The 20,939-nt window shown below is 41.7% G+C and overlaps 1 protein-coding gene across 1 annotated transcript in view; it reads right to left on the bottom strand.

The window, feature by feature from the left end:
• The window catches only part of APBB1IP (amyloid beta precursor protein binding family B member 1 interacting protein), a 64,601-nt gene extending 44,994 nt beyond the window's left edge, over positions 1-19,607 (bottom strand). The window contains exons 1-3 of the mRNA XM_082046455.1: positions 19,471-19,607; positions 2,815-2,886; positions 790-877 (exon numbers count right to left, since the gene is read on the bottom strand). Coding sequence (XP_081902581.1) covers positions 790-877; positions 2,815-2,886 — 160 coding nt within the window. The 5' untranslated portion in view covers positions 19,471-19,607. The remainder of the gene's footprint in view (positions 1-789; positions 878-2,814; positions 2,887-19,470) is intronic.
• Positions 19,608-20,939: the final 1,332 nt, after the last annotated feature.

Raw genomic sequence — 20,939 nt, 5'->3', positions numbered from 1 at the left:
CAAAGTGTGAACATGTCACTAGACATGACCGTCTCAGTTTACTCTGCTTTACCTGTTATGCTAATAGGGTAATTTCATAAGCTTTTCAGTGGGAAAGTTGGCTTATGATCCCCTCTATTTACATACCTCTACCCACTTTGTCAGTAGAGGCATTAGGTAACTTAATAGTTAACTGATTCTGGGACAAAAGCACAGGTTAAAACCAACTCACACAAATGCAAACAACCAGCCCTCAGTAAAAAAAGAAACAAAACAAAACACAAACAAAATTAAAAGGGAGGGTTATTTTTTTACACGCAGATAAATTAGCTCCTTTGGTTTGTCACACAGCCTCAACAAGCAGCTACAAGTGCAAACCAGAACGAGAATAAGCAAGGTAAAGGAGAAGCAGCTGAAGCTGGTCCTTCCACCAGACTAAAATGCTTATGCAGTTCTGACCTCACACTGAGGAAGTTTGTTTTCTTTTAAGTTAAATCTTCACATTTAAAAAGTTGCATTTTAGGAAGTAATTAGAGGGACTTCTCACTTTTGTTTACCTCTACACTCAGACATTTAAAAAGTCTGACTCCTACATAAGACTGGGTAATGTCCCTTCAAAACAAATTTGGCCCCTTTGAAGTTTCCTACATTGAGACATACAAATATACCTTCCCCTCTAGCAAAACATTTGTTTTTGTTGTACTTTGTTTTCAGGTTTGATTTTTTTTTTAATCAAAATTTTCTCATTTGTTGCTGTGAGGTATTTTAAATAAGCACAAAAGGCATGAAAGAGTCCACTGAGCTACTTACCATTTAAATCTTTAAAACCAACTGTAAAGCTAAATTCATTGTTGGACACTTTGGGGGATGGAGGTTGTACAGTCTCCACTCCTAAACTCTGTTAAGGTAAAAGAAAAAGAAATTTATCTGATGACATAATTACTGTTACAGACATTAATATTTGTCAATTATCTGAATTTGTTTAATAAAAATAAATTATTCTTCCAGGAACAGAATGACACACTAGTTTCTGTGATTACACCTAGACTGGTAAATTAAATAGGACCAGGACAAGGGTACTAGTACCATCTCACAGTCACGCAAAGTGTTTAATGGTTTACCCACTTCTCAATACAATGTTGACCCATGCCAACTGCAACTCTCGGCAGGTAACACCCAGGCCTGGTGTGGGGGACAGAACACAGGGCTGTTTCTTACAGAGACAGTGGATAAAATCAGACTGATTTTTAGGTTGTTTTTAAGGAAGGGGAGTATTGAAAGAGTTAACTGTGTATGTGTACACATTTGAGCTACGCAGTGCCACTTACTCCAGGATTCTTTATTTACTAATATATACGTAACCAAGCTGTTGCTTTCTCATGCTGTTTGCAAAAAAAAAGCCAAACAACAAACAACAAAACATGCTGCTCTTTGCAATGTAAACTGCAAATCTGCATAGTTAAATAGAGAATTCCTAGTTTGTAGATTGTTGTTCAGGAAGCAGGCAGGGAACCAGTGTTTCACAAGTTAGGAAAAGTGCATACAGTGGAGATAAAAAAGATAATTCTCCCACAGTGAGGAAGGTGATAGCTCTAATAAGCACTGAAGACAAGACTGGAAGGAATTTCAAGGGTCTGTCCAGACCATGCACATGTCCTAAGGGAGGTCAGTTATACCTGGGTCATACCTGAAAAATGTATACCTGACCTGATTTAAAAAGCTTCTTACTAGATAAATTCCATCATCAACTTTGGCAATCTGTTTGACTGCTTCACTGTCAAGAACACTATTCCTGCCATCAAACCTTTCTTGTGACGCTCATCCAAACTTCCTTTGCTGCAGCTAAAGACCATTCCCTGTTGTCCATTCCACAGACATGAGGAATCAAGTACTTCTTTCTGCTCTGACACTGCCTTTTATGTATTTTAAGACTGTTATTTGTCTCCCCTAGATGAAACAACCTCATGCAATCTTTTCTTATAGGTCATGTTTCTTTTCCATCTCATCATTCCCACTGCTTTCCTCTGGATTGTCTCCTGTTGACTCTCCTTCTCCTAAAATGCGGTGCGCACACTGGACACAGTTTCCCTGTTGAGGTCTTACCAACGCTGCACAGAATGGAAAGATTACTTCATATTTCCTACAAGCTATACCCATGTTTATACATCCCTGTGAGATGTCTGTCATGCTCACTCAATTTTTACCAGAGGCATTTACATTTCTTAGAGTTGCCTGAAACTGATGGGCACTTTCCAGGAAAATTAATGCAAAAGTTTTTCTTGGCAGCTCTTTTCACCTATTTCCCACTCAGGACATGTTGGTTTCTTCTGAAGTTAGACAGAACTGGAAACCCAAGCAGTGATAACTTTAAAAACTGTTCCTGTGTTAATACTCTCATAAAAATAGACTTGGTATAAATAGGGGAAGAGGAAGAAATGAAACACATGAGACAGTTGTATGGTGCCCAAGGAAAAAAAAAGAGCAGGGAGAGCACAAAATGTATTGATGAAACAGACTGTTGGAGCTTAAGGAAATACTTTCATTACTAATCTAACAACTAACACCTTACAATGGCCATAAAAGCCCAGAAAAAACCTGAAAGTACATGCAAAGGGCAATTCAAGAGAAAACAAATGAAATGCTAAAAAAAGTTTAAAATGAAGCACACAGAAATAGCGGGAAAGGCCAAGGAGAAATTTAGTTGAAGGTTTTTCAAAATAATGTATCTATATTTATTTGGAGTGGAGGCACATTAAAAACGTAGAAAAGTCGCCTCTTTTCTCTAACACATCATAGCTATTTTTCTAATTTTGATGGAAAAACAGAATTATTTACCTGGGTCAGCATGTCCATCTCCCCAAGTAAATTGCTGAACATTTCATCTATATCATCACATGTTTGCTCCATCTGAAAGAAAAGACAGGGAATCATCACAAGTTCCTTTCAAAGCCAGCAATGGTCAAAACCAGAGGACATACAATATTGTTTTACATTGCATTCCCAATTGACTTTAAAACAACTGTTCATGACTTGCAAAACCCTCCATCCATAGTTGAGAAATAACTACTAACAGATCAGAATCTCAATCCTGTATATGCCTGAACACATACTTAGGCTCCACACTCATTAGGAGTTCCAACAAAGTCCTTGTATTATTTACATTTCATACAAAGTCACTAGCTAATAAAGCACAGTTGTATCTTAAATATCAAAGAAATGTAGCTAGCAAGTGATGGAAGCAAAGTCTGAGGTTGAAAAATCCCTGAATGCTTCATCTTGAAAACTTTGTTTCTTTGGTTTAGATGACTAATGCAAGAGTTGATTAGGTGTTATCTAGTGCAGCACCTGGTTACAGTTAGGTACATGACCAACTTTTTGTCTCAATATTTCTCCCTATTTTCTTTCAAATACCAGTGCACTGAGAGAACTCCAGCATTACCTAACCTCAAGATACCTGAGGGAGAGCACTGAGACAAGGAGAATGGGTACATGCTGCATGACAGTAACTGGTGGTTCTTGTTGCAAGAGGGGGGTGTGAGGGCAGCCACCACATGCTGGTGGTGCTGACATACTGAGGAGATACAGCTTCTGTAATAATCCTCTTCCTCTTTCTCATAAATGTGTTCCTTTGCAGGGAGAGAAGTAGTGTTGACGGTTGGCTGACATGGAACACTGCCAGAGACAAGAACTAGAAGTGTAATTTTCACTGCTACTGGTTCACTGGGCTTGTGTGCACCTGTATTGGGTTTATGTGGCAAGATTTTGGTAGTGGGATGGCTGCAGGGGCGGCTTCTGTGAGAAGACACCAGGAGCTGCCCTATGTCAGACAGAGACAGTAGTTCCAGCTGGCTCTAATATGCACTTGGTGTTGACCAAAACTGAGTCCATCAGCGATGATGGTGGCACCTCTACGACAACATAGTTAAGAAAGGGTAAAAAATGCTGCACCACAATTGTAAGAGAAAATGTGAGACAAACAGCTCTGCAAACACCAAGGTCAGACAAGAAGGGGGAGCAGGAGCTCCAGGTGCCAGTACAGAGATTCCCCTGCAGCCCGTGGTACAGACCATTGTGAAACTGGTTGTTCCTCTACACCCTATGGAGGTTAACGGTGAAGCAGACATCCACCTGCAGCTCATGGAGGACCCCACACCAGAGCAGGTGGATATGCCCTGAAGGAAGCTGCAGGCCACGGTGTGTCCATGCTGTAGCAGCCTCCTGGCAGGAACTGCAGCGTGTGGAGAGGAGCCCGCACGGAGCAGGTTTTCTGGCAGGACCTGTGACCCTGTGGAGGACCCACACTGGAGGAGTTTGTTTCTGAAGGACTGTACCTTCTGGAAAGGACCCACACTGGGGCAGTTCTTGAAGAACTGCAGGCTGTGGAAAGGTCCCATGTTGGAGAAGCTCACGTCTTTCATGGGAGGGCCCCCAATCTGGAGCAGGGAAACAGTGTCAGGAGGAAGCAGCGGCAAAGAGAAAGCATTAGGAACTGACCACAATTCCCATTCCCCAGCCCCATGTGCTGCTTGAGGGGAAGAGGTAGAAGAGTTGAGAGTGAAGCTGAGCTTGGGAAGAAGGGAGGGGTGAGGTAAAGATGTTTTTAGTTTTGTTCTTATTTCTCATTATCCTACTGTCTTATTAATTGGCAATAAATCAATTTAATTTCCCTATGTTGAGCCTGTTTTGTTCAATGGTAGTTGGTAAGTGATCTCCCTGTCCTTCTCTTGACCCATGAGCCTTTCCATCATATTTTCTGCTCCTGTTCTGCTGAGAAGGCAGAGTGATAGAGCAGCTCAGTGAGTAACTGGCTGACCAGCCAATGTCAACTGCAACAGCACCTTAGAGACTGAGGGCCAACCTGATGAAATAAAGCAATCACCTGAGGACAGGAACAACTCAAATGACTACAAAGATTGGTAAGAAAAGAAGATCAGCAATAATCCTGCTCTTCAATCTTAGTGCTTTTCCTTTAGTAGAGCATCTTGAGTCACATAACTATTCAATAGTTATAAAGGCCACTGAACCACTAAAGTCAGAGCCTGTTGTTTGAGAATTATTTAGTAGCGTGTCTTTAATATGATAGTTAATACTGGAGCAATCTGAGCTACTCTGCCTCCTTTGGACTTGGTCTTTCTGGCATGTACATAAGCAAGACCAGCCTGATTTCCACTTGTTCTCTTACCGCCTGTGTTATCTCTGACACCACAACTCTCTAGGAGTGGGCACATACAGCTTCCGTCAGTCAGGCTTGGGGCATATTCTACCCACTTTAGACTTTTTTTTGGTGTAACTAAACAAGGCACAGGCAACCAGAAACTCTCACAGTTTTCTCAGATCCCAAAAATCAAAGACTTGAAAGATTTGGGAACTGGATGCTGTTAAAGACATTTTAGTAGGATGTGGCTGGCAGGGTTGAGGGTACCCCTAGCCCACAGCTGTGCCCATGGAGCAGGGAACACACCTCACATGTGACTGAGCAAATGGAGACCTGAAGTCATCTCATCTGCTTCGCTTCCAGCTGACAAACCCATACTGGATGGCTCACTCTCTCTGAATGTATCATAGTTATCATACAGAGCTTTCTATATAAAATTCTGTTTCTGTAGATCCAGCACTATACTGGTTGAGTAAACGACTACTGAATCTTAATTAATTTATTTGAATCAACAGCTGTGTAGCTTCCTACACAGCTGGCACTTGGAGAATCAATTTTCATAAAAAGGATAGATAAAATGGCACTTATTTGATCAGACAGAATAAACTCAAATTTGTTATGTGACAAAAAATGGAGCTGCATTTCACACTGACAAGTATCTCATTAGTGCTTAAATAATACTGAATAATTTCATGTTTTCCTGCTTTGTGATCTAGGAGAACAAAATATCTGCCAGGGGAATCTTATCAGCTCTAGCCATTTGTACATTTTTGTGGGTTTTTTAAGCACTGGCTAGATCTGCTTTCAGGAACAAGTCTTCATACTGGTTCCCTTGACAAACTGAAATCCTTCTTTGCTACATTATGAAATGGCAATAAAATTACTCTTGGGTTACAACCAGGAGACCTCATGTTTGACCATCATGTTTGTCTAAAAAGGAAAAAAATCAAACAACCAAAACCAAACCAAACCCCTAAGAAACCTCTTCAGTAGTTAACAAAAAAAAAAGACAAGAGAACTGAATATTGGATTATACAACATTTTCAACAAATTACAGGATTTTTAGAGCTTCTAGTAAATTTAGAGCTTCTTTCTTTGCAGTTATATGATTTTCTGAATCTTCAGACACATTTGATTCATAAGGAAAATAATGTAAACCTATGAAAAAGCAATGTGAAAATAATTATGTTAGAATTTCCACTGTAGGTTGGACTTCACTTAGTCACTGATGACTTTTTCTTATCATTTCAAATAAATGACATTTAATACTAGGGTTTTTTTGACCTTAGGCACATGGGGGAAGGGAGAAGGCCTGAGCATATATTTTGAGAGGGAAATACATTCGTGTCCGTTTCAAGTGTCACTTTCAATGAACAGACATCCCTCACTGTCACCAGGCTGATAAGGCCATGTTGTCACCAAGTCATTGCCCTCCCTAGTATCTTTCCCCCCGCTCCGCCTTGAATTTTTATTGATTTGGTTTAGGAAGACAAAATTAGCACCACAATCACCAAATACCCTGAAAATATTTTCTATGTTAAAACACACTGAATGATCTCTTAAGCTGACATGAGAACTCTCCAAATTCATCAGGGATTTTGTCAAGAGCTGCAAAAGCAAAAGATAGCAAAACAAATTCCCAAAATGTGGAAGTGTTCATCTACCCTCCTCCTTTTTGATTCCTCTCCACAATCATTTACATTTTTTTAATTTGATTGCCATAGTAGGAACAAAGAGACAAAACAATACGCAGATTTGGGATCTACCCGATTTAGGGAAGATGTTGCTGCATTTTGGACCACTAAATTCTTTTGACTTTTATAAACAGCCTTGAACTTATTCAAACCAGAAACTCAAAGTGAAACCTGCAGGTGTATGAGCTATTATTAACAAAAAAGGGGAAAAGGTTTACCAAAGTCCCCAGATGAATACTGAGTTTTGTATTCAGTCCTCCTCTATATCCACTAAACAGCAACTTTTCTGTGATCTTTTTGGTATATAGTACTAATAACTCTAAAAATCACTATGAACTGCAATAAACTGAAGAGAAAAAAGAAGATAACACTTTTACAATGTTTCCCATGTTATATATATAAGATTTAAGCAGAGAAAAAAATCAGAATTAAAATAAAAAGCGGAAATTGCAGTTGTCAAGAATAAACATGGTAAGGAGGGGCTTGTGGGAAGACATACATGTAAAACCTAACCTATTTTTAAAGTGATTGATTTTCAAGTTGATGTCTTCTAGACCACTTTTTGAAGTAACACCAAGCATGCAGGCAAAGGCATTCCTGTCTTTTATCTCTCCCAAATTTCACATTCTCAAATCTTCACTGAGCTCTCATGAAAACCCCTTTTAAAAAACAAACCAAATCAAACCTCCCACATTTCTCATACTGTAGGGGTTGGGGCATTTTCTCTTCAGCTTGCTATTCTAACCACCAAGTCTCACTATTTAGTTTACACATATTAAACTCTCACAGGTTTATATAACACATAAATATGGACTCATTGTATTTTGACTCATCAACACATTTATTCACTCCACCATTTACCAGAAGTCCCCCAGACCTACTAGACCTATTTTTTTACCTTCCCAATTTCAGATTTAGCAGCCTCTTTGATGATAAAAATAATATAAACCTAAATTAAGAGACGTGAATAGCAAAACTCTTGTATTTTATTGTAGTCTTTGTACTTCCAGCATTCTTTGTATTTCAACTCACCCAATGAAAAAATACAGTTGCTGTGTATTTGTTCTACTTCTCCTTGCCTGTTAGTGTCTGTCTTTTGTAGCATCTGCCTTTTCTCTGCCACAAACTTTGTTGCCATTTCCAAATACCTATTGCATCCATCCAGGTGCCCCTGTGAGGGACCTCCAACCATTTGCCTTTCACAAGAACCAGCCCACCTTCCCTGGATGACAATACAAAACTCCTGTGCACTAAACTTGTTAACAGACCCACACCAAACTTCTTCCTTCTCCTAAATATCCACTCCATATATAGCCTTATTTTGAAATTGAGATGTAAATTTCTATGTTTTTTGAGCGATGGGCTAGGAGGTTGGAATTAAGTTATTTCATTTCCAATGTCAAAGAAATTTGGTAGATGTACAGAAAGAAAACTAGCCCACAGAGACAGATGGGAAACACTCCCTGGCCCAACTTGTTGCGCTTGCATGAGCAACAGACTTTGCTGACAGCGAACAACACTGTTTTTCCATGGGGACGGCCCAGTATTCAAGGGCACCAAAGGAAAACACTGACTGCGAAGTTTCTTGCTCAGATGCGAGATGGAGAAGCAGTCCTTGCACTCAGTCTCAAGATGCACAATCTTATCTGGACTAAGTAGAATCTCACCTGTGTTATTTAGTGCCATGCACTGACAGGTGAAGCAGGAACTGCCTTTCCTAGTCTATAATATGAACTCAGTAATTAAAATCTGGATATGATTTCTGCACGGTTGCATACTAGAGAGAATAGTAAAACAACTTTATTTTTTTTAAGAATTAAGAAAGTTTTGTGATTTGCACACTTACATAAGACAACAGCACTGCGTCTATGAACAATACATAGGAAACGGAATTGTTTGATAGAATCATTATCACTTGGCAGAAAGCTAAAAGAACAAGTAGTAAAACAATGGCACGAAATTCACCCTGCTTGAAAAAAAACTATTAAAAATATAATGAAAGCTGACAGAGTAATCATATGGTGTAGCTCAAAAAAACCAGGCATGGTACTATACTACACAGAGTTTGAACTGTTAATATCTGATACCTCTGAGAATTACCAAAAGCCAGTCCCTTTCAACAGGAAGAATGGTCTAAGTCACATGGTAACAAGGCTTCTGCACTTGCAATCTGAAAATAAGCTCAAAGCCTTTGTGCAACACCGAACAGGAAACACCAACGATATCGCACATGAGATTACCATCTCTGCAACGCAGTCTCAGTTGAGTTGATGCACTTCAATCAACCTAAGGACTACAAACAAAAAAGGAATGAGAAACAGCATCGTATCAGTAGAACAAAGACATACAGCGGACTCATGCTATGAACAGTGTTAGGGACCAGTCCACACAGTGATCTGGTGAACAGTTACAGACACATTCATTAAATTAAAAGCATTGATGTTATTCTTAAACTGTTACATATGCAAACAGCAAGGATAAAAATACATTAAGTATATTTTTACAAGTCACACGGAAAGACCAAAAGCACACCTTCACCTCCGAATCCCTGCACTACAGTGTGTAAGCGTCGGAGTATCAAGCCCACCAAAACGAACACAAGCTGTTTAACTATCCACATGACCACCACCAGCACTGTAACTCCCTGCTAATGCTTGATGCTTAAATGCTTTCTGGAGTGGAATTAAGAAATCTTTAACATTTTAGAGAGACCTACCAGTAGACCAATGATTACATCTCTCGTATCAGAAGTTCACCCTTACCTACAGCAGACTATGCAAAGTAGATCATCCCATACAAAGACAGAATAAAAGAGGAAGAATCAGGGAAGTGAGATGGAAGTAACAGAAGCCCCACTGTAAAGAACAAAGCTGAGAAGAGGGTAAGTGTCACAGGAAACAGGAAAGTAGTGTGATGCATCAAAACCTAGAAGAAAGTTACTGAGGCATCATTTCATCCTGGCTTATAACACAAAATAAATGGGATAGTTAATGAAACTGAAAGTCTGCACAACTGTTCCAGGGAAATGCACACAGTGTGTGAAACCCATCATCAAAACTGGTGAGGTAGCAAGCTGAGGAGCTGGTTTTCTCTATAAGCACTTGTAGCTATTATGTAAGTGTCAGAATTTCAGAGTTTCAGACAAGGATGATGAACCTCATGTTTCAAGACCTAAAACAAAAGCTCCACCAATTTGCAACCGGAGTAAAGCTTTCATGATAAATGGGTTATGCCGTATCTCCCAGCACAGGATTTCTTTTCCCTCCTTCTGAAACATGTGAGGCCAGCTGGTGTGGGAGACAACTTGCTGGCCAAACTGACTGCAGGTCTGAAATAGATCTATCTAGGTGTCTTACAATGATTTTACTGTTAGGTGTCAAGCAAAACTCTGACTACTGGAATGTCTCTGAAATACTTAGGCGAGGCAGGATGGAAGTTCCTTAACCAGCTATTGCATCATGTCTAGTAAAAAGCCCCTAACAGGTCAATTTTTATGAAATAGAATAAGAAAACATCTATCTCTGCCTAGAAGAATAATCCAGTTAGTTCCTAATTCTAGTAGGTACTAGGAATAGAAATTGAAATATTGGAGTAATAAAGGAGAAATGTCAGCTCCCTCCAAGCTTTCAAAATCAGAATCAGATTTGGAAATTAGCATTTTCCAAATACTTTTCTCTTTTGTACCTACATAAGATGACCCTGTATCATGTAACTCTCTTCTAATACTAACTCGTATTTTGAAAAGGATGGATCAAAAGCACTCAGACTGCTTCCAGCACTGTACTTTCCTAACACAAGCATGGCATTTTCTAAGAAGAAGCTTGTACACACAGATAACTCTGAAAGCAGTTTCTTACTCATATCACCTATTCTTCTGGGAAATCCTGTGTGCCGATGCCTGTAGGTTTATCTGCAGCTGAAATTATATTGCATATTTATCTCAGGGATGGGTGTGACATGTCACAACTCCACTCATGATGGAATGACAGTGACACCCTAAAACACTAGATGCTGCAGGAAGACTGATACAATTGCAACATATCCTTCCTAGTTTAAAATTAAGTCTTTGTATTAATTAAGGCTTTGTATTAAAATAAAACCAGCAGTAATGTATGAGAATCCTTTTCTAAGGCTAACCTGGGGCACCAGAGCATCTTCAGGTGACCAGGCTACAAAAACCACATCACAGCATTTTCCATTGATTGTTCCAGACACGTTTTTACACACACTGTGGAACCAATTTTTACTCCAGTGGCCTTGTTATCTGGTATCACATTGCTCATAATGACTCTAGCAAGACTAAAGACACACTGGATATTTAGGCTCATTACTAACTCCAGAATCATCCACACAGATCTAAGCACAAACGTCTTTAGATAGGAGCACTCCAAACTCACAGATCCCACTTCTGTTTCACAGAAATTCTAACTATGCCATTTATAGAATTAAACCTCTTGAAAGCTTGTTCCCTTTTTTGCTGTTTTAGATGTTCACAGTTAACTCACTTGTATTACAGGAGCAAGCCTACAGTTAGGAGTGAATTTGGAAGAAGTCTTTATTAGTCCAAAAGACCAAGATTTCATAGGCTTGAAAGCTACCCTGCTGCACTTTAATGATGACAGTTGTTGTATTTTATCCTTGTTTTCCAAGCCGATGATGATAATTTAAACACCACAGAAACTCTTACACATGAGTACACCAACTGAGCGCAAGTACACCACCATTATTTTCAGTGATATATATTTGAGCACTTTATTTTCCATTGGTGAGAGAAAGAGAGGAAGAGTTTTAGTATGTTTGTAAAGCACCACAGGACACTAGGTCCGAGGCTGTCCTTCAGATGCTGCTGCTTCAGCACCCATCACCCCAGCGGTCCCCAGACTCCCCCTCTCTCCCACGCTCTGCCCCAAACACAGTCTCTTCTTCACCCCATTTGCTGCAAGTGGTGTTTGGGAGAAGCAGCTGTGGGTGCTGTTCTTGGGGTGAGGCAGGATGGCAGGATTCTTGAATGGTCCCAGAGGCTCCATTAAGAGAGACTGAGGGGAACAAGGGACTACCTAAAAACCTACCCAAAGTGCGTCGGGAGGAAGTTACTCAAGGCAAGAGGAGGGGCTTAGCAAAGGGCTCTTGGGCTAAGATGAAGAACATTTAACCAGCGACAGCATAGGCTGTGACTGTGGAAAAGGAGTACAGAGGGACATGGCATGCAGGCTATGTGCAAGACAGCTCATTCCTCTCCAGAATCGCTCTCAGGCCAGACACAGAGTCTGGATCCTGGGCTCCAGAAAATGTATCCTAAATGTACTGCAGAAGCTGGGAACTAAAAGTTCAAAGCACCTTATGAAAGGGGAAAAAGAAACGCCAGTGTAAAGCACAAACTCAGGGAGGAGAAAGCTGGGGAGCAATTTCTATGTAACAGAACTTCACTTTGTAGCCTCCTGTCACCTCCCAAAGGGGATTGCTTTTATAGAGCTGGAAAGCAGTGCCACTTCTGTTCATCTTTATATAGTATCCTCCCAGCAGATGTGCTTCAATCCGGCCTGTGGCTCTAAGAACACAACAGAAATACTGTATGACTATAGACTGGGTCACCTTCTTTTTCCTTTGTCACAGAATTATTTACTGCAGAATGGTCCAGTTTGGGGACTTTCTCCCCGTGAGCCATATGGGCAGCATAAACTCTCCATGTAGAACAAAATGGCAGGAGATGTATTTCCAGTCCTATGTCCCTATGTCTTCACACGGATTGGTAGAAGAAACAATTCCCTACTCTGTGCCAGATAAATGGCCCATAAGAACAATATCTCCATTCCCCCAACTTATTTTCTCCCGGGAAAGGCAGAAAGCTGGATAGAAGTGTGTCCCCTGAGCTGGATTCAGCTCATGAACCACCAGCTGATCAAGGCTCATCTGTGTTGTGTTGATAGCACTCAGGTATAAACTGCAGACATACAAGTTACCAGAAAATACAAATGTCAGTTACAAGTTCCTCCCATTCCCTGCCGTGATGGAAGACCAGAATAGTGAAAGAGTAATGCAAGCCTGAGTAGCACAAATTTGTTTTGTTTCCACATTCCTTCCCATAATTTGTAGTTTGCTGATGTTGGTTAACATTTTCCTTCTTGTTTCTTCCAGTTACCCAACATTGCTATACGGAACTTATGTAATAAGAGACTGTATTGTACTTTAAAAAGATTGCCAGCAAATGAGAATAGTGCAATTATTAATAATTTTTGGATTCAGCAGAATGCTCAGCCTAAATCCACCCTGCAATGGCACAGATGGGCTATAAACATTTCATTCTCATTTGCTACTTTTGAACTATTTCCAGAACTCCCTTATCCTCAGGTCACTGATCTATAGAAACTGTGTCTTATGGCTCTCTACTAAATGAAGATTTTGATATTTAGCTTCACAATCCGTGTGGTAGAGTGATGCCACATGGGCAGATTGTCTAACAAGCAGAAAATGGCAGACAAGGAAGCCCACAGATGAGAGAGGAACAGGGATCCACAATAGGGGAAAATAATTTCCCACCCCGATTCCCTATAGAATCAAGAGATATTAAGGGTGGAATAATGAAAATAATAGCACAAAGTCAAGAAGAGGAAAAAATGAATGAAAAGTTACAGTACAAAATTGAAGTGCAGGAGCTGCTATGTCAAATAATCAATGGCTCATCTTTTCCAACATTCACTCCCCCCATAATGAGCCATTAGATGTAAGTGCAAGATGTGCTATAAGGGTCCATGACAGAACAGTCTACCCATACAAAGAACTTCTTCCTAGGCCCTAGTCATCAGCAAACGCTCCAAGTCACCATCTTATCTCTTATAATCAAAGGTGCTTTTTACTGCCAGAAATGTTTAAGGGAGGACACACATAGTACGGGAAAGGAAGACTGAAAGAGGAAAAGACACTAGTATAAAATTCTCTAACATGTAAGAGTGAAGCAAAAGGGTGAAAACAAATCCGTAAAAATTGTATTGAACCCATATGTTTGTTTCATACACAGCTCATATATTAAAATCAAAAGCAACTAATGCTTTAGTATTAATGTATAGGTATTTCATTGTAATACAGTGCTCAGTACCATAGTGAGTGGTAGGAAAACTAAATGAAGACTTTTTTTCTACACCTTTTTCTCAGCTTAACTACTGACTGAAGAGTCAGGTGCAATTTCAAGGTCCATTATTAACTTTCCACCTAGAAAACCTGTTTCTTTCAGCTTACATAATGCAAAGTAATCAGAAACAGTTATAATCAGTGGGTTTCAGATGAAGATCCACAAGGAAAGTGGAAGCGTGGAGTCACCACAGATACGATGTTACGTTAGTATGGCTGCGGCTGCTTTGCCTCAGCCCAGCAAGCCCTGAACCGCACAAAGGAAACAGTTATGGGGAAAAAAAACGCAGCAAGAGGAGAAGAACCGTGTGACATTTCCACTGTAATTATTCCTTTTCCGTAAGGTTTTCCATGAGAAGAAAATGCCACTGCCTCCCTCTAATTTTCCCTCAACGAGTGGAGGGGTGATGGGACAACTGATCTGGTCAGAGAGAGCAACTCCATTGTGACACAGGGGAAACAAAGGAGGTTGATCAAGTGACAGATATGAAAGGCTTTGCTGAATTTCATGGAAGAACATGGTCCCCATGGGACAAAACTGCAGTTACATTCATGTTGAATCTCTTCCTGGGACAGACACGCAGAACCAATGGCTTATTCATATTTGCTCTCTCAAACATTAGGTGTGCTGGCCTCCCTTCAGTCATGAAGATGTGGTTATCGAAGTACAAAACTAAGCTGTAACCACAACAAGTATTTGGGAATAGTATCTGCGCTCACGTTTTTAGCATGTATTCTCACTTGCTCAGGATTATCTCACCAACTTAGGCCCCCCAAGCTATGTGTACAGCAGATCTTTAAAATATAAAATTTCATCAAAAAGCACAGAGAACGTAGAGTGGACTGTTACTTAAATGATTATTTTTTTAAAATCTGCAATCAGAGACAAAAAACACATCAACTTTCAAAAACGCTTTTTGGGCTGATACATCATCCTTATTTCTGTGCTTCAATGAAATTCCCATACCAAGTGAGGCAAGGGGGGCTTCTAGTAGTGTTAGAAACTACTAGAAAATCTTGAAAAATACATCAAAATCTTCCTCTGAAGTGGAAGAAAAGTAATCATGTGTCTGCAGTCTGGCCTACCTGAAGATGCAGTGAGAGTACCAAAATGGGTCAGGTAAGGCCACTAAGGAGCAAGTTTTCATTTGCTGGCTATATGGATTTGATGTCAGCAGGTAAATGACAATTCTGTAGAGCTTGCCCACGCTCTTGCTGAGCTGCCTTCTAGGCAGACACGTTATTTTGCCTAAAACTAGGGACTCAGAAGGTTCTTTGCAATTTTTAATCAGCAAAAGTATCTGGTGAGTGCCTCTGATTTCGGCTCTTAGCTGTCCTCTCTATGCTTGATGTACTAGCAATGCTGCTAGAAGCACATCTGTTCCCCAGACATCCCCCCTCTCCCTGATAGGTGTATATACAACGACAACATTTTCACCAACATTTTCATATTATCATTTGGATTGTCTGAGAACAACTGAGAACTTGCCGTTGTCTGTGATATCAGCCATGCAGGGTCTGCCCATCACTGATAGCAGATACACATGGAGCTTCATCCTTTAATATTAGTGTTAACATGCCACACTTTTACATCCGCTGCTTTAAACTACAAGCAAATACAGAGTGAAAGTAAAAAATGGAAATGGACTGACGAAATACATTCAGAGCAAAACTTCCAGCAGAAATGTCTCTGTATGCATTTCTAAACAGAGTATCATAGAAAAATTTGGTTCATACATACTGAACCTTCTTTTTCTTCTAGGATTCATAATGCACATACTCCCCAAAATACTCCTGTTATTCCCAATAACTGTATCCCTAATTTATTTGAGTCTAAACTCATGGCATGTTGGATCAACGCTCAACAAGAAGAAACAGTGCTGTGTGCAGGCTGACGTACCTTCTGGTAGCAAAAATTGTGAGAGCAATTAGCTAGGCACAGATCTAAAAGGTCACTTTATTGAAAGAAAGGCTTTGAAACTAATGACAGATTTAAACTTTGTAAACAATCATTATCAAACTAGTTTGTGAATTCCCACATTAAAGTTCTAAGTCAGATGAAAGCAATTTGTGTTTCCTTTTCAGTCACAGTCCAGGAGCAATGCTATAAATTAATATCGAGGGGTGGTGAGGAACACATGTTCATGCATGCTCATGGAGATGTTCAAAAGTCTCCCACAGAAACTTCAGAAGAACATGGCTCCTAGCTTATTTCTTTCACAATGCAACATACTATCTTCTACACTTGCAGCTTTGCTGCTAATGTCCAGGGACACCCATGAATCAACAGGCTGGATGATAAGGAAAACTGCCTAAAATGCCTGCTTTTCCAAGAGCAATTTTGCTACATCATGGATCACTCCTAATCATGAAGAGTCATATGGTGGAGTTTCTATGACATCTGCATCTGACCTGGTCATCCCAGGCTCTTTTAGTCAATGAAGGGAAAGGCAATTTTATAGAGCACGATTCATGGTAGCCATCTAAAACTGGGCAGCTGAACCACGTTTTAGCAGTACCTATCTTGCTCCATTGACTGTAAAGGTGACTCAGAACCCCAGCTGACTAAAATGCTAATGTCTGGGTGAGCAGGATCCTGCCCGTAAAGTCCAAGAAGCACTTTGGAAGGTCTGCATGGATGCAAGTCACCAGTCACTATAGAGACCTTCCAAAAGAAACAAGCTAAAGTTTCTATATTGCTGCAGGCAAATAAGAGGTCTTATTTTCATTTTCACCCCAGATCCACACCTGACCACATGAAGTCATCGTCACAACAGCTCAGATGTGCCTACAACAAGACAAGTCAAAATGTACTGAAATTAAAGATGAAAAAAAGATCTGTGGGAAAGAAAAACACGTGTAGTTTGTGGAGAAAGCAGGAAAGGAAAGGATAGGGGCCTTGATATCTGAATGGTGTACAGGAAAACCAAATTCAGCTACATTCCTGTAAAGCCACCTCTGAAATATAAACTTTCCAAGAAAATCCACATTCCCACATCTTCTCAAAGGACAGATGTTCATGAATCTGCAAACAAGACAGGTCCTCTCTTGAACAAGGCAACCCTTCCTCTCAGCTCCAGCAGTATTCCAGACTGGTAGTTTTTTAGACATTTTGTAGGGCCAAAGAGATGCAATAGCTGATCCCTCCATCCAGAAGTTATCGAAGTCCTACCTCTCCCTTCACCACAAGCTGCAGAGCAAGAGAAGGAAAGCTTTCTGCCTCTTGTTGCTCTCATTGCTGCGAGACATTTCTTCTAACAGAAAAGGTGAAACACAGCAAAAGCAAAATCTCAGTGGATTGGGTAAATTCTTTACTACCTAAGAAATCTCAGACCACAGTACTAAGTCAAGCTGTTACAGCTTCCAGCTGGCCCCTCTGTTCATACTGCTGCACCCTCTATGGACGTTGTTACCCTCCAAAATGTGTTAGGCTCTAAACCTTTAAGAATTTTTTTTAAAAAAACAAGTTTACAGCCTAATTTACAGGTGCATGAGTTATAGTGCGTGATCTAGTAGACACTGCTCAAGTATAGTGAGAATCTGACTCTTGATCTGTAAAGATCCAACTTAGCTGGAATAAATACATTTGGTAACAAAATAAACCAGCACTTCGAAGGCATCATAACCTGTGGAAGATACTGCACATCAAATAACCACAGATTCCATCATGGAAAATTAAAACACAATTTACTCAATAATAACTTTGAGCATTTGGTCATATTTGCCTCCAATCATCAGAAGAGCCTTTAGTAACCACAGGAGATATTTAAAGAAGAAAAAGACGACACAGGGAATGACTAAAAGCACCCCTTTCAGAGACAGTACATTTTTCCAGTTATGTGCCCTCCCGGATGGATCAGAATTCTCTGAGAACAGAAAACAAAGATCATTCAGCTATTTGTAATGCTCCATTGATTAAACCTCCCAAAGACATTTGTAATCCATATATCAAACCAAATTATCTCCATTTTTAAGCAATGCTTGCACAAAGCATGAAGTACAATGAAATGTAATAGTCTCCTTAGAAAGCCCACAAGTAAAACCAGAATTGAACAGAATCAGCAAGAAGTTAAACATTCTGTTTTAAATATAAAGTTTTAACCTAAATTCATGTTCTTCACAAAGTTTCTAGAAAAAAACTTTGTCAAGTTAGTGAAGATAAATGAGTAGGAGCCTATGGAGGTGGAACAGGTCATCTAGTATATCCCTCTGAAGCACTGGGGCTTACCTATTTGTCTCTAATGAAACAAATATACTAAATTGAGTCCCAGAAACACTATATTTACACCACTGTTGTGCAGCAGCAGGATAACTAGTGATATCAACAGAGCCTCTGTGAAATGAGTATTTTTTATAATCAAGCAGGAACAGATGACAAAACATGCATATCATGAAATTCACAAAGAGGAACTGGAACCAAAGACAAAAGATGACTGCCAAAATCCTGCAAACAGAAGGTTTGATGGGTAGAGTCAAGCTGGACCCATGCTAATCACAGAATCAGAGCAATGTGGGACAGGAAGAGACCTCAGAAAGCCAAACTGTCTGTCCCAGTTTGGTGGTACCCTGCATATTTTGTTTGCAGGCTGCATTTCTGCATCCAAATTTTTAATGACAGTTTAGACAGGCTGGGTGATATACTGATTAAAAGGCCTACCAGATACATCTTCCCAGTGTGACAATGAATGGATTTAATAGCTTCTCCTCTGGTCCACAAGGGATTGAAAAATCAGCCCAAGCCTGTGGAGACTATATTTGTGTTACTTCTGCATGGTGTTCAATGAGGTTACCATGCAGGATGGGCCTTCTCAAAGTCAGGACACACATTTATTTCTTCCCTAAACCACACGGCCAAAAATACCACCAGTGAAGAGATGTAAATTGCCTTCCTTGGAAGTCTGTACTGGCTGTTTTGCCTTAACCACACCACCTTCTTACATACTTAGCTTAAGATTGATAGATTAGCACATTCACATGGTGTATTTTTTGGCAGCTTTGGACCGCATTTTCTCCTGCCTGCCTCCACTTTGCCGAGGCAGCCACCGAAAGCCAGGCCCTGTGTATCCCTGGGGATCCCACCTGCCCCACCAAGCTGCGAGGAAGCTTTTGCAATCCTGCCTTGCAAAACATTAATCTCCCACTGGCCCCTTCAGGGTCTGCGCACAGCGAGGGTCTGATTCAGGTTAATCCAACCGAAGGGAACAACCAACACCGGGACCCACCACCGCAACGCTAAACCCCATGTCAGTCCACCTGAGCCACGCTTGCCGCCCGAAGGCTCCCTACCCCGAGGGGAGCAGGCGGTGTGTGAGGCGGCTTCCCGGGCGGCACGGCGGGGGCTGCCGGGCTCCGCTCCGCGCTGCCCACCCCGGGCTGCCGCTCTGCAGGGCGGCGCCGCTCTCACCCATTCCCATCCCCTGCCGGGGCGGTTTCTCACCACAGCGAGTAGGAGACCCCCCGCCACGCTACTGCTGCGAGCCCTTGGGGGTCCGGCTACTCCCTCCCTGTGCCGCTTACCTTGGCGGGCTGGGGAGGGGGCCGCCGGCTCTCGGAGGCTCTGCGAACAGGAAGCGCGGGACGGCGAGGCGGCTCTGCCCCGGCACGGCGGCTCTGCCCCGGCACGGCGGCTCTGCCCCGGCACGGCGCGACCTCGCTCGCCCTCAGCCTGTGGGGAAGTGGGGCCGCCCCGCGGGCTGCCGGGCGCCCCGAAGCGGCCACCTCCGCGGGAGCCGCCCCGGGGGACGCAGCGCCGCCCTCCGCCTTGGGCCGGGGTGCATCCGCCCCGCAGAGCCCGCGCAGGAGACGGTCTGCTCGGGCTGTGAGAGCCCTTCTGCGGGGGCAGGGGGAGCCTGGTCCGCTCCCTGTGACGGCTGCCCCTCGCGGGGACTCGACGCCCACCCGAGGGCTGTGGAGAACTGGGCGGCCGCGTCCCCTCCGTGCTGTGCCGAGGCCTCCTCCTCCCCAGAGCCTCAGGGGCACCTGGGCTGTCCGCAAAATGGAGCCTGAGGATCGGCTTGGGAAGCTGGAGGCCCAGGCGGAGAGGCTGTGAGCGGTGCCGAGGGCAGCCCAGCCCAGCCCAGCCGAGCCTCCCCTGCTCCGCTCCTCTCCTGCGACCGCTCCTGGGTCACCTCAGCTCGGCCCGGTGGCTCTTGGCAGGGCAGTGCTGTCAGGTGCCCTCTGGTCTTCAGACAGAAATGTGTTTCCTACCCCACTACGTTTAGTGACTCTACATCTCTTTTAAGCAATGCTGCCCCAAGGCAGCAACTTACTTTTATGGCAGTTTTACATCATTTTGTAACATTGCAAAGTGCTGCTTTGAAGTGTATTTGGATTTTTTTTCACTGAGTAGAAATAATTTGATAACATGTTAAAGTCCATAAAAAGACAGGGAGAAAAATATTCAGGGGTTTCCATCTGAAGTTAAAAAGGCAAAGTTCAGTTAGAAAATTCAGTGCAGCCTTAGTGGGATTAATGTAATCAAGTTAAAAAGATGAGATTCTACATGCTGCGGGCAGCATGCAAAGAGACCCCTCTCCTGATCTCAAATCCTGTTTTCATTCTCCATAACTCTGCCAAACCAATGCTTTTAGCTAAATATTTTCTTAGATATCTAAGGCACTGACAGTGTGAATGAAGGTGAAGATGTCACCATCTCCTATTTGTTACTTTAGTTTAGAAAAGTCATCAGGTAGTTTAGCTTAATCTTACATTTACGGGCAATTTATATTAAAGCATCAGGTTTTGCTTCAAAGCAGCCAAGAAATCCCATGTTCTGTTCCTCCAACACTGCTGGAGATAAAATAATTATAGCAGAAGGATGGTAGCATCTTAAATTATCACCATGTTTTGCACAGCAAATATGTTTCAATACTTTAAGGGGCAATTGCTTTGAAAAATTCCAGCTGAAACAGCTCAGCCATATTTAAAAATGTATTTAGGGAATAGTATGTTGTTCTGCTCAAGTTATTTAAAAAAAAACCAAGTTA

The sequence above is a fragment of the Streptopelia decaocto genome (assembly GCF_964273445.1).
Source record: "Streptopelia decaocto genome assembly, chromosome: 2".
Classification (NCBI taxonomy): Eukaryota; Metazoa; Chordata; class Aves; order Columbiformes; family Columbidae; genus Streptopelia; species Streptopelia decaocto.
The sequence above is the reverse complement of the archived record's forward strand: the minus strand, read 5'-3'. Positions and strand labels throughout refer to the sequence as shown.